At 40.0% G+C, this 14508-nt stretch overlaps 1 protein-coding gene across 2 annotated transcripts in view; it reads left to right on the forward strand.

The window, feature by feature from the left end:
* UBR2 (ubiquitin protein ligase E3 component n-recognin 2) overlaps positions 1–6312 on the forward strand; it is a 60306-nt gene extending 53994 nt beyond the window's left edge. For both annotated transcript variants that reach the window (XM_056853140.1, XM_056853139.1), the window contains exons 42-47: positions 388–496; positions 1058–1114; positions 2627–2704; positions 3272–3442; positions 3930–4031; positions 5327–6312. In XM_056853140.1, coding sequence (XP_056709118.1) covers positions 388–496; positions 1058–1114; positions 2627–2704; positions 3272–3442; positions 3930–4031; positions 5327–5468 — 659 coding nt within the window. In that variant the 3' untranslated portion in view covers positions 5469–6312. The remainder of the gene's footprint in view (positions 1–387; positions 497–1057; positions 1115–2626; positions 2705–3271; positions 3443–3929; positions 4032–5326) is intronic.
* The last annotated feature ends 8196 nt before the right edge of the window (positions 6313–14508 follow it).

Genomic DNA, 14508 nt, shown 5'->3' on the forward strand with positions numbered 1-14508 from the left:
CATTATTTGGCAGACAAATCAAAGTGGATGTGGTATACTTTGATAGAAAATGTAACAGTAGTAGTAGTTACAGTCATAGGTAACTTAGAATATTTTAATTATGGATTTATAAACATTAATATTGAAACAAGGCACAAAGCTTGCCTATAGATAACCTAATATACAGTCATGAAACCCTAAAGATAAAACATTTTTTTCTTAACTCTATTTGGCCAATTCTGCTAGCCTTTTATAGAATGAAGCCACATGTTTTTAAAAACTTACTTCCTATAATACTCTCTCATAGCATATGAGCTGTTGCTATCCATTTTTGTGGTATTGGGTCATGCACTTTTAATATATTTTAGTAGCAGTAATAATCTCTTACGTTTTGACTTATTTTTGCAGTAAGTGGTGGAAACCAGTTTGAACACCTGTGTAGCTATCTCTCCTTGCCAAACAACCTCGTTTGCCTTTTTCAAGAAAACAGTAAAGTTACAAATACATTAGTAGAAAGGTAGGAGCTATATTCATTATTCCAGTTTAAATATGTACACACTAAAGCAATATAAATGTTGCATTGTGTGAGAATGAGAGAAATTCTAGCAATGCATGCCTTTGGAAGTAATGGTCAGATATAATCCCTGTGCTAGAAGGCAAGCGTTTAAGACATCACGTTACAATTGTACTGCTCCTGCAGTGTCCGTATCTGTTTTATTGTGCAGGCATCCTAGGTCATTGCCCCACACAGACATGGGCTGCCCTATTTCACTGTTGATAGCAGGTATGGGAAGCAACTGGATAAAGGAGGGGGGCTATATGCAACATTCGAGAATAATCTTGTTCACAGGAAAAATTGCTATATGCAACTAACTGTTCATGCAGTAACTACTGCAACGTTTTTATTATGAAATTGCAATTGGACACCTCATAGACAGGTGTCAGGTTGTTGGAATGTTGGGTCAAGCCACTCAGTGAGAAGCTTCTTGTAGGGGGAGAGTGTTTGAACTATGCTGAATCGTGTTCAACTTGATTGGTTGCTGAAATCTAAACCTTCCCCCCTCCTCTTCTGTTGAAGCTGGTGTAATAATGATGAAGTTAAAAGATACCTACAAGGTCAAAGACAAGCCATAAGGTAAGCAAGCATTTCTTAATTGATGGCCTTTGCTTTCTGAAAAAGGTTCACATCCCTGGGTGGTATTAGAAGAGATCAACACATTCAAAAGCAATTATACTCTGACAAGTAGAAACCCACAAGGACTTGTGGGAGTCATCTCGTTTCCCCCTCCCCCCACTACTTCCTCTTTCCCTTTCCTGAAAGCCCCTGTAGCCTCTCCCCTTTTCCGGCTTCTAGCTAGCTCCCCCTCCCCCTTCTTATCCCTGATTGTAGCTAATTGGACCTTCCTTCTTTTAAAGGGAAAAGTGGTAGAGCCCATAGTGGAATTTCAAGGGTTAGAATAAAGGGAATGGTGCCGTGTATAGTACTGGAAAAACAGGAATGTGGATGGGAACGTGATCAGAAAAGGTCATTAGCTGAGTGGATAAGTCAACCTTACTCTATGCCAAACCAACAACCTTTGGTATATAAGGACTGCTGACTAGTAATGGACTTGCTTGAAAATGTGCATTTGTCATATAGGATGAAATTTAACTACAGCAAATTTTTTAAAAGCTAGTACAAAAGCCCCGTGGCGCAGAGTGGTAAGCTGCAGTACTGCAGTCCAAGCTCTGCTCATGACCTGAGTTAGATCCCGACAGAAGTCGGTTTCAGGTAGCCGGCTCAAGGTTGACTCAGCCTTCCATCCTTCCAAGGTCGGTAAAATGAGTACCCAGCTTGCTGGGGGTAAAGGGAAGATGACTGGGGAAGGCCCTGGCAAACCACCCCATAAACAAAATCTGCCTAGTAAACGTCGGGATGTGACATCACCCCATGGGTCAGTAATGACCTGGTGCTTGCATAGGGGACCTTTACCTTTTTTTTATTACAAAACACCCCTCCAAAAATTTCAAGTCATATTTCCTGCCAAATATATGTTTGTTCCTATTGTCATTGAATGAGATGAGAGCCAGCGTGGTGTAGTGGTTAAGAGTGGTGGTTTGGAGCGGTGGACTCTGATCTGGAGAACAGGGTTGGTTTCCCCACTCCTACACGTGAAGCCAGCTGGGTGACCTTGAGCTAGTCACAGCTCTCTCAGCCCCACCTATCTCACAAGGTGTCCATTGTGGGGAGGGAAAGGGAAGGTGATTGTGGGGAGGGAAAGGGAGGGTAATTGTAAGCCGGTTTAATATTTCAAGTGGTAGAGAAAGTCAGCATGTAAAAACCAACTCATCTCCTCCTCCTCCCCTCTATTTATTGTAGGCATTAAGGTTTCGTTTTGATGCCCAAAATCTCTAGCAGAAATGTAGAGTGCAGTATGCCACAATTTGCAAAAATGCTGTAGTAACCATACATAGTAAACGTCTCAATTTTCATGAATTTCCATAACCTATGTAATCTCCTGTGTGCTGGTAAATCCAGTAATGAGGTTTGATGTTTTCACCTACTAATGATCAGTTCACACAGTACATTTCATTGTGATATTTTCATGCACAAATGAGTCTACTTTGGAATATTTTCTCAATCTATTTCTTTTTTAATTCCTTTTAGTTACCCTCGAGAATCTAACAAATTAATAGACCTTCCTGATGACTACAGCTGCCTCATTAATCAAGCATCTAATTTTTCGTAAGTCTTGAGCAGTCCGTTACGACTTTTCTGGAATAATTGTGAATCGAGCCTATAGCTCCGTTCCAGTCATGTACTTGTATGCTTAATGCTCTGGATCAGTCCCTGATACCTCCAGTTAAAGGATCTCAGCCTCTGCTTGAGACCTTGGAGACCTGTTGCCTCCCTGGGCTAGATGAACCCGATGGTCTAAGGCAACTTCATATGTTCAACCATAAGAACCTTCATAACTTTCATGCAGTGGGGTCCAGACTAAACTTTCCACTAACAGAAGGGGTGTGATTTCCACCAGTTCATTTTTCCTGCTGTAGGACCTCCATTTGTCTTTCATGTTGTTCCTGAGGGTCTCCTGTTCACTGGGATTGGCATTTTTGGGAGATCAGTGGCCTGCAGTGGGAGAGGGGCAGAACGTTCTGTTCTGGTGACTGTAGTACCTTCCGTCCACAGAAAATGTAGTCTGGATCCCACCCATAAAAACTTAATGTGTTGACATTTTCTGTAAGATAATATGTAACGTGTTAGTAATTTTTTTCGTATCTTGACTAGATTTTTGTTTTGTTTCCAAAGATGTCCAAAGTCAGGGGGTGATAAAAGCAGAGCACCAACATTGTGCCTTGTGTGTGGGACCATGCTGTGTTCTCAGAGTTACTGCTGTCAGACAGAGTTAGAAGGAGAAGATGTAGGAGCTTGTACTGCACATACATATACCTGTGGCTCTGGAGTGGGAATTTTTCTCAGGTAAGAGTGGCTGCATTCGGTTTTACCACGTGGTCGCTTTCTAGAAAGAGTGTAAATTATGCAGTTCCTTTTAATGATCCTTGCACTCGCGGATCTCCCACAACTACCCATAGATACGGAAGCACATGAAGTGGTGTTGCAAAAACGACGATGACTTTATATGTTCTTTGGTGATGGATTGCAACTCTCCAGAAATGGGCGGATTTAAAATAATTGTTTTAAACATTATCCCATGCTTCTTCTGTAGTGCTCAGAATGGCATCCATGCCCTTCCCACCCTTTGTCTCTCACAGCTGCGCTGTGTGGTAGGTCAAGTCAAAAGATGGCAACCGTGCCAAAGCCACCCAGTACGTTTTGTGGTTGACCAGATATTTGAACATGGGACTCCAGCGCGCTAACTACTGCACCATAACTGCTCTGAGCTTGTTGATGGAATGACATGCCAAATTTCACTAACCAAGGTTATCTTCCTTATGTTTTTCATCAGAGTGCGGGAGTGTCAAGTGCTATTCCTAGCTGAGAAAACAAAGGGCTGCTTCTACGCTCCTCCTTACCTTGATGACTATGGAGAGACAGATCAGGGTCTCAGGTAGTTTTTTCAGTATTCTGTTTTTAACCCCTCATTACAATGTGCAGATCAGTTTTCTGAAGTCATTGTTGTCACCTGGCACCAAGGATGACCAGTATTGTCGCTGTTAGGCCAAGTATGTATAGAAATGGAAATTCAAAAGCTAGATCTAGTTCTGATTGCTATGGCCAGGGTTTATGTGGTATGTCACTCACTGCCAGGTTGATGTCTACTTAATCCAGTTTCAGCCTCAGAACAGAGTTGGTCCAGTGAACCTTTTTTTGCGCTCAGCAGGTTGGCCTTGCACACTGAAGCTTCAGGGGTGCTTCTCAGCACACACATTGAGGTGATGACAATTCTGTGGGAGGACCATGGAAGCTGTCGGCCGCCCATTATTTGCAGCTTCCTTTTTTATTTTATTACAGCGCCAGACTTATGGAAACCTTAACCGGGGCAGTTTTTGTTTCTCTTTTGTGGCCCTGAATTATTACTCTTCAGGGCAATAGCATCTGGGAAGGCTCATCCCTCACCTAAGTTGCAGAATGAGCTGCCATTGGGTAGTACACGTTGAGTATCCCTTATCCGGACATCCGATATCCAGACTGATCCGAAAACCGACCTTTTGAGCCGGCATGCAGGCATTACTCACAGGCCCTCAGCAGTGCCATTGATGGTTCAATGTCCACAAAATTATTAAAAATATTGTTTAAAATTACATTCAGGCTATGTGTAGAGTATATGTAAAACAAATGAATTTCGTGTTTAGACTTGGGCCCCATCCCCAAGATATCTCATTATGTATATGCAAAAATTCCAAAATATTCCAAAATACGGAAGGATCCTAAATACAAACCACTTCTGGTACCAAGCAGTCTGGATAAGGGATACTCAGCCTGTATACTGGAAGAGGAAGGGAACCGGTCCTCCTTGAGGAAGTAGCAAGCTTCATTGGGTAATGCGACAGTGTACATAGCATTTTATGCAACACGTTTCAACTGTCTGGAGTACTTCGTACATTATCTGAGTATCCTTACAACGTTCCTGTGTCATATGTCTGTAGTGGGGTTGTTACGAAACTAGGAGCATAGTGGGTTGCCTAATGCTGCTGCTGAGTTCATGGAAGAGTTTGAATTGAAGCCGCCTTGGTTCGTTGCTTGGATTCTTGGCCTTTGCGCCCTCAGCACAGGCACTCTTGTTTGTGTCACAGCTAGCTCAACTACTTCTGTTTGCATGGTAAGACAACAAACTTCTTCTGGAATTCTAGAGAACACGATAGCCTTCATTGCTAATATTTTGACATTTCCTATTTCTTTCAGACGTGGGAATCCTTTACATCTGTGCAGAGAACGATTTAAAAAGATTCAAAAACTCTGGCAGCAGCACAGTATTACAGAGGAAATAGGACACGCACAAGAAGCAAATCAAACTTTAGTAGGCATCGACTGGCAGCATTTATAACTAGTTATTTTCTGAAGACCGGAACTTCATGATTATTCTTTTGTAATCCAGCAGAATTTATCTAAAAGGAGGAGGAATGGGGGAGAAGATTTGAAATAAAGAGAAGATTCTAGTTCTTTTAATTAACTTTTCCATGTTTGTTTTGTAAATTTCCTGGTTACCATAACCATCTAAACCTCTTTCTGTGTAGCAGATTTGATCAATAGTATTATTTGCCCAGTGCTTCCTTCACACAATACCTATTAATTTCTATAACTTGGACTGGTGAATTTACATTTCTGGTACAAAAGTGGCCGCCATCTTGGAGTCTGGCTGATTTTTTTTTATAGCTAAGAGGGGAAGAAAAAAACTGCTAAAATGGCTTCTAGACCGAGCACAATGCTGAAGTGATGCGTTTGCCCTTTTGTAATAATCTGAGCCATTTTACATTTTAGTACTTAAGCTGTTCTATACTTGTAATGGAATGAAATAAAGGTGCAAAAAATGTAGCAATGGATTTATCTATGAGTGGATATGAACACTCACTGTATCTAAAATTACTTTGGAATCTGCAGTGGTGCAAAACTCTTTTGCCTTTGTATTTCTTCTTACTTAAAGAGCAAATGCTAACTTAAGAAGATTAATTTAAAGATCTTTTCGAAGTCTTGCACTCTTTAGAGGTAGTGTGTGGATTGTGATATTGACATAGTGGGCAAACCCCTCTTTTGTTTTCTATGCTGTGATTGGTAGTTTTTGATGTTTAAAAGGCTGACATTTTACTTAGATGAGATACTGTAATGATATCACCCATTAGAGGAACTTGATCTGATGTCAAATTGAAGAGGCAAAGAATGGGAGACTTCTTTTTGTTTTTGTTGATTTCCAACTTTTAAAGTTCAGAATCCATTTCCCTTTTTTACAGTTCTCAAGAGAAAAACATAGAAAGCAAATTGAAAGCCATGGATCCTCTTTTTTGTATTTTCAAAGTTCCAGTTGTACAGTTTTTCACCTATGAATTTTCTTCAGTTGCACGCACCATCAACTACATAAAAGTTGCATTTGACTGACATTCTGTAAAGAAGTTTGTCTATAGTATATTTTTAAGTATGTTGAAATAACTACATGGATTTTGCACTTGGCACATGGGTGCCTGAAGGCAGTAAATTTTCTAGGTATACACAGGGCATCCAAGAAAACTATATAAAAATTGCATATTGTAGTTTTTGGAGAACTTCTACACCTTCCATCCCTTCTAAATATTCTTTAAAAGCACACATGCGCACACCTATCAAATTACTACTTTGTCTTTTTTTTGCATAATAGTAACCTTCATTAATTCTGATCTATCTTTCTTTTTTTATTTCATCTTTAGTATGGAGAAGCCATTCCTTGAATATCAAACCCATTTGCAGTTGTAAATTTGGGTTTTTACAAATTTAACACATCCAATAGTGTTCACAGCAGTTTTCTACTGGTTCAGAATAGATACAGTTAATACATCAGACACAAATATAAAGCTACACCAGTTTGGCTTCCTTATCTTAGGGCAGCTTTCGGTAAGACTTGCTTGCCTGTCTTCCTACATGCATTAGTAATGCTTGAGCCTCTCTTTTTCTTGCTCTTGATGTGGTGTATTTGGCAGGAAAAATATTCAGTCTTCATTTTCTTTTCTTTGATTAGGTTGTAGATAAGACTATTTGTTGTGCACGTTATACTTAATATACTAGTTTTGCTCCAACATCAGTTCTTTTTTAGGATTTTGAGGCCATGCGTTAAATTGTTCTTTTTCTGTGGGGTGCATAGATATTTCAATCATAGCAAAATTGGATCTGCTGCCATTACACTGAGTTTCTCTGTAAATTAAAATCTATTGAGCAAAATAAGGCATCCGCCCCCAGGTACTGTAGTCCAAGATGGAGGTCAAATGGGTTAATAGAACTATAATTATGACATAGGAAAATACATCATTTATCCTGGTTTTCTGTAAGGTTGCTCATTCTTCAACAACTCATTTTCTTACTTTTTTGTTGTTGCATGTATTTATGTTCATTGTAGAAATGTTTATATAACAAGCTTTCAGTATCAGGGAATTTACCTGAATTGGCTAGAACTTTCATATCTGTGGACAACTTGTAAAAATTAAAATGTATCATATGTATAAAATATAAAAATAAATGCTTTAGGTGTTGACATTCAATTAATGGCTAAATCTTGCTCACTTCATTTTTTTAAAAGAAAGTTTTGTGAATAATTTTGAGTTGCTAGCTAAATTTTCAGATGGCATGGATTTGTAAGGCTCTAGTTAGCACTGTCCATCAATTGTCCACTAACTACCTGGACTTTTAGCTCAAAAATCAAGATTTTAACAAAACGACAATATGCATTCCAAAGCATAAAATATTTTTATATTGCAGAAACAAAGGTATAAACACATGCTATTTTGTGAATATGAGTTGCTAACTTCATACGATGAATTACCATTTTTTTAAAAAAATACGTTCTAGTCTTGGTGGCTGCAGGGAAAATCTTTACATTGTAAACAGTTTTCATAGCTTAAAGCCAATTTGTATTTGATGCCTGTAAAATATAACTCAGTTTGTTACTCTGCCTATGACAACCAGTGGGCTGGATCTTGCGATCTGTCAGCAAAAGGTACTGATGGCTGTAGATATTTCAGTGATTCCCCTCCCCTCAGCAGTTTTTTCCAACCCAAGGAAGTTTATTTCAGGGCCTGCATGACTCTCATAGACTTAAGAGGTATGTGGATTGACAGATTGAAAAGGGGAAGGGGGTGAAGTAGTTCTTTCTGATTGTTCCATCAGCACCGCTCTGCTGACGGAGAAGAGAGGATGATCTCATTCCTTCCCTCTCCACGCTGCAGCCTCACACTGTGTGTGGCTGTTAGTCCATGTGGGCCCTGTAACCCTGGGAACAAACCTTTCCAGGGTCAGAAAGGTCTGCTAGTGAGACAAAAATGGGAAAGATCCACAGCCCTTGCATCCATGGATCACTGGATCCAATCCATAGAATGTTCCTTGTTATTAATGTGCTAGATGAGCAAACACATTTTTGCCTAGCACACATCCCCTTTGATTTACAGCCTCTGATGCTGGTATAGTGGATAATTTGGGTTCGGATCTACCATTCTGTATGCACACCAGGGATTTTCAGGTCCCTTTTTCTACTGCAGCTCTGTGAGCTTCCACAAGAATTGCTACACAAGGTTAGGATCCTCTAGAGCAGCACTGAATGCAAGGGACTGAAGAAAGAAGGGGGAAAGTAGTTGTACTGCTCTTGTACCATGTGCCTTTCATAAGCTTGACCTGGGTATGTCATTATGAGGTAAGCATGGTCTTATAAGCATCAAGTAGTTATTGGCACAGCTGCATAAGTTGGACAATGAGGAAACCTGACAGGAAGAAAGTTGATTCATTTGAAATGTGCTGTTGAAGAAGAGTTTTATGGATACCATGGACCACCAAAAAGACAAATCAGTGGGTTCTTGATCAAATCAAGCCTGAACTGTCCCTAGAAGCTAAAATGACTAAACTGAGGCTATCATATTTTGGTCACATTATGAGAAGACAAGAGTCACTGGAAAAGACAATGGTAGGAAAAGTTGAAGGCTGCAGGAAAAGAGTTAAACCCAACATGAGATGGATTGACTCAATAAAGAAAGCCACAGCCCTCAGTTTGCAAGACATGGGCAAGGCTGTTAATGATAGGATGTTTTGGAGGTCATTAATTCATAGGGTAACCTAAGTTCCATACGAATTGACAGTACTGTTTTTTGTTTTGTTTTTTGCCATCAAGTCGCAGCCAACTTATGGCAACCCCATAGAGTTTTTAAGGCAAGAGTCATTCAGAGGTGGTTTGCCATTGCCTGACTCTGCGTAGCAACCCTGGTATTTCTTGGTGGGCTCCCATCCAAATATTTATCAGGGCTGACCCTGCTTAGCTTCTAAGATTTGACAAGATCAAGCTAGCCTGGGCTATCCAGGTAAGGGCTGACAGCTCGCACATAATGGAACATAGCTTTCTGAATGTCTGTTATCAGCATAAAGACAATCTGGTGGGTGCTTTTCAGATGAAGTTCTTTCTCCCATCACTCTCAGAAACCAAATGTGAGCTGCATGTATACTGGGAGGAGTTGGAAGTATTGAAATGGTGCATCTCTGTAAGAACAATGTAGGCATGCCCTAAAGTTCTCTAAGCTGGTTCATAATGTATGTTGATCTCAAGAAGTGTTGGCTTGTGTACATGGCCAATCAGACCAATGCCACAGATTAAATTTATCATCTGATGACATTTCAAACAAACTGTTTTCAGTGCAGCTGATTGTAAGCAATGGGAGATAGCCTTGTCTTTGAGCTTGAAACTAGATCTCTGCATTTCCTAGCATGTCACTGTGATGGAAAGTTGGCCACGCATTAGTCTTGATAGCGTGTGACATTCTATTTTCTCTGGCCCTTATCTCTTAATTAACTAACCTCTAATGCTCTTTACAAATCAGCATTGCAAATCATGTTATCTTTTAAACATTTCATTAAGGTCAGCATTAGATTTAATATGATAGTCTGTTATGAAGTTTATTCTGAGTTTTACTGGAATGGTTTAATAAAAAAAATTCTATTTCCTTATTTGCAAACTAGTTCAACAAAGGTTAGCCTTACCTTGAGGAGCCTGATATAGCTTTACTCAGCTCCAACTAAGCAGGACACGCACCAGGAATCAACCATTGTCCGGTATTAGTTATCCAGGACAGGAATGCATGAAGGTTAATCTCATAAATTGTATTAAGGTTACTTAGGAATAATTAGCTCTGCAAAAACTGTTGATACTTTCCACCCCTTTTAAGATATTGGGTCAAATGTTCTGTGTCTTGGCAGAGAATTTGGGGGAGAGGCTTTCATTCTTTTTACATTCTAAAAAATGTCTACACCCAAATAGAAATTATTTTATTACTCCATGTAAATCCAGTAGTATATATTTGGCCCCTTTCAGATATAAAGCTGCTAAACAAAAGATTGTTGGTCTTAAGTCTTAACTTCAAACAAATAAAAAGATAGTTGTACATGTCCAACCTTTAGTGAAGTTTGCTAGTGGATTTGTAAGGTATGAAAGGGCTATGTAGGTGTGGAGAAATGGTGCAGAAAACTTGGAAATAAGTTCCAATGCTGGGTTGTACAATTGCTTTGGCTTGTTGGTAGGCAATTATTTTACACATAAGAAAATTGACTGTGTTAGAATGCGAGCTAAATGTCATATTTCAATGGTATGCATCATGTATCACTCCAGAGTTTGCAATGGAAATGTAGGCTCTCAAGAACTTCAGCAACACCACCACCATTACAGGAATCGGCATCTTTGTATATAGGGCAACCTATGCAAAGGTGCTGGTCTGTTCAACTAGTTCCTCTGTATGAGTCCTGCCCACTACTCAGGTATGGGGTGCTTCATGCTGACTGGGCCTTCTGTCTCTAACAATTGGGTGTTTTTGCTTGATCTCAAGTGGCCTAGACACCTACAGACAGTTCAGCCATAAACTGAATGTATACTTGTAGAAATAAAATTGGTTCCATAATGCATTTCAGTAATTTCCTGCACCAAATATGGTGATAGCGGCTGGTTTAGATGATTTTAAAGAGTAGGAGAAATTAATGGGTACTATCTTTCAGCTTATTGTAGTTGAATGGCAACTAAATGATCTAGTTCTAAAGTACTATGTCTCTGAGAACCAAATCCTGATGATGAGAGTCAGTGGCTCAATGATAGATAATGTACGCTGTATTCCAGTTCAGTCCCTGGCCTCTGCCGTCAAATATAGCAGCTGTTGGGAAATGCCTTCCTGACCCTGGAGAGCCATTGCCAATCAGATAGAGAGCACTGAGCTAGATGGATGAGAAGTCCAACTCTGTATAAGGCAACTTATGAAGAGCCAGTGTGGTGTAATGGTTAGGGTGCTGAAACAGGACTGGGAGACTCTGCTTCAAATTCTTTCTCAGCCTATCCTATCTCACAGGGGGTCCATGAAGACAAAAATGTAACACGAGAGAACCATGTATGCCATCCTGAAAACTTTGGAAAATGTAACAGATGGTTTCATCTGTTCATACAGCACTCAACAGCATTGACACCCAGCTTGTGGTCATTTGGGGTCAAATGTCTGACTGCCATCACTGTACAACAGAGTACACTAGATAAAATAGTTCTGACCTAACAAGATAGGGTTGCCAGGTCCCTCTATGCATGAGCAGGAGATTTTTGGGGCGGAGCCTGAGGAGGACGGGTTATGGGAGGGACTTCAATGCCATAGAGTCCAATTGCCGAAGCAGCCATTTTCTCCAGGTGAACTGATCTCTATCAGCTGGAGATCAGTTGTAATAGCAGGAGATCTCCAGCTAGTACTTGGAGGTTGGCAACCGTATAACAAGGCAATCCTCATAAAAGGCAGTTTCAAGAGTAGTGGTTTTGTATGAACTTTTAGTGTTGGTGGTTTGGATGGATTTGGGAGTATGAACTTTTAGTGTTGGTGGTTTGGATGGATTTGGGAGTCTAAGTTTTCCTTATCCTTCACACAATGGTGAACGTTGGCAATGTGCTTTAGACCATATCATATGTTATTATTTTAGATATACATCCTAGGGTTGCCAGGCACAGCTTGGCAACCAGTGAGAGACTGGGGTTTTTATTGCCGCTCCAAGTGACTGCAGGAAATAGAAGCTGCGGTCAGGGGATTCCACCATGGCAACCATAGTTACACCAAAGATGGTTTGAAGTGTACACCTAAAATTAAAAATGAATCCAACCAATGTGCTGATTCAGGTATCAAGCAAGTACATTTGTAAGATTGTAATTCCATTGAGTGAATGTGGGCTGGCAAACACAAGGTCTGTTGCGAGGTAAGAGGTGAACTAGTCCCTTAGCGTCTTGGAAGGAAAATGCAGACCAGGTATGATTTTTCTGGTCCCAGACAGTTAACAGTTCCAATGTCTTCTAATCAAAAACCAATTTACATGTGAATAAAAGTGACACAATAATTGTAGGGACACAAATAATGCAAATAAAGAGGGCGGAACACTGTATTAAACATATATTTCAACATTTTCTTTAACAAATACTCTCTCGAAATAGGTTTTAAGTATCTACATTCACATTTGCAAACAGTCTACAAATATATTTAAATGGCATTTACAATATCACAGAATCTCGTTTGACAGGACAAATGTCAGAAGTTGCATAGATACAAAGTGATCAGTTCAAAGGCTCCTCATAAAGTGAAAGGCCTAATCTTGCATGGTCATGTATTTTCTCTTCGCTTTGAGTATGACCTATTTTCCTTTCCTCCTCCCTGAGCAACCTTCATCACTGGATTATGTTCTTGCCAAGGGAATAGGTAAACAAATCAGATGGGAGAGGGTTCCACTTTTTTTGCTTGTCCTGTCCCATTGGAGGCAACACAATCCAGTGGTGGAGAATGTGCCCTTTCAGAGGAAGAAGAAAGGGGATTGATCGATAAGAATCAATTTCTGCTATTTCCTTAACAGGTAAATTCTATGCTTTTCCTGTGTCCTGAAACAAATCTGTTTTCTACATTCTCTGCATATCTAACACGGTGCTCTTGATATTAGCCCTGAGAACAAGATTTTCATCAGTGAAACCAGCTATTCTGAAATGTCAGTAGAATAATGAGTTGGGGCATTTAAAGCGCAATTTAAAAACACTTTCTTGGGAGTCAGGCCCATTGAATAGACCTGAGTAGGATTTGGAAGAGACCCATTTAGGATTACTCTCTTAATCAGAGATTATGAGGACAGACCCAGATCTCTATGAGTTGATGGCCTGAGTCAGGACTTTCTAGGGCTGCAGTAAGCTTAGATGTGATATAAAACAGCTTGTTGCTGCATACAGAGCACAGCACAATAAAAAAAAATCATAAAGGGAGTTTTGAAGTTAAAATTAATCTATTCCATCTTTTTGACTGTTGGAAATCTTTCTCATATTGATCAAACTGCACACATTTCTGACCAAGTATATACAAAAGGAAATTTGCAGGACATTGATTCGTAGGGTCGCCATGAGTCAAGCGACTTGACAGCACTTAACACACATATACAAAAGATTCCTACCATGTTGCTTACCAGTGCCATTTGTATGTTATTTGCTGGTTCTGATATTCACAGGAGAAACCCACCCTAAAAATCTGATTTCTAAAGCAGGACAATTGTGGGATACTAAAAGGCAGAATTCTAGAATTTCATGCCAATATTCCATATGGAGATGCATAGTTGGTAAAATTTAGTAAAACTTCAGTCCCAAGATAATTTCTACTAAAAATTCAGTTTGTCTATGATATGATTATAAGTTTGCCTTTGACTCCTTTCTTTCTTCTTGATGGTCAATAACTCAAAGGTTTTTCTCTTTGTTTTCTGACTAATGTCCTGCTCCCTGCTTGTATGTCAACAACTCCTCATAGAGATTTTTCTAACCTTCCTCCTTGGTGACTTTTCCTCTGGTCCCACTTAATTTCTATCGCTAGCCTCCCACCCGCTGTGATCACACTGCCTCCTTTTTAAAGTCCCTGCCTAGCACATGCTTGTCTTGTAACAGCTTCTGGGTTGTAGTCCAGGCTCAACATTTCTCTAGTGGGGGCCAGGTCTTCATACCTGGAAGAATTCAGTAGTCTCCTCTTATGACCCGTGCATCTTCTATAATTGGCTCATCTCCTGTCACTCTCTTCTCACTCCCATGTATGTGTGAATCATGATGGTGCAGCATAGTGGAGCAACATACTTGCTGCAGGAAGAAGATCCCAGGTTCAGGTTCCTAGCTGCTCCAATTAAAAGATGTAGGGCTGGGAGATATCTCTTCCTGTGATTCTGGAAAGCCACTGCCAGTAAGAGTAGATTCTGACCTAAGTGGACCAATGGCTATTTAATATAAGGCAGGTTCTTATCTTTATATGCAACTTATGTCTTGCACCTTTCCTTTCCCTTCGTCACTCTCTTCTGGCAAGAACCCTAGTTGGGTCACTCTAGCCTCACCTCTTCTCCTCTTTTGT

This window comes from Euleptes europaea, chromosome 7, assembly GCF_029931775.1.
Source record: "Euleptes europaea isolate rEulEur1 chromosome 7, rEulEur1.hap1, whole genome shotgun sequence".
Classification (NCBI taxonomy): Eukaryota; Metazoa; Chordata; class Lepidosauria; order Squamata; family Sphaerodactylidae; genus Euleptes; species Euleptes europaea.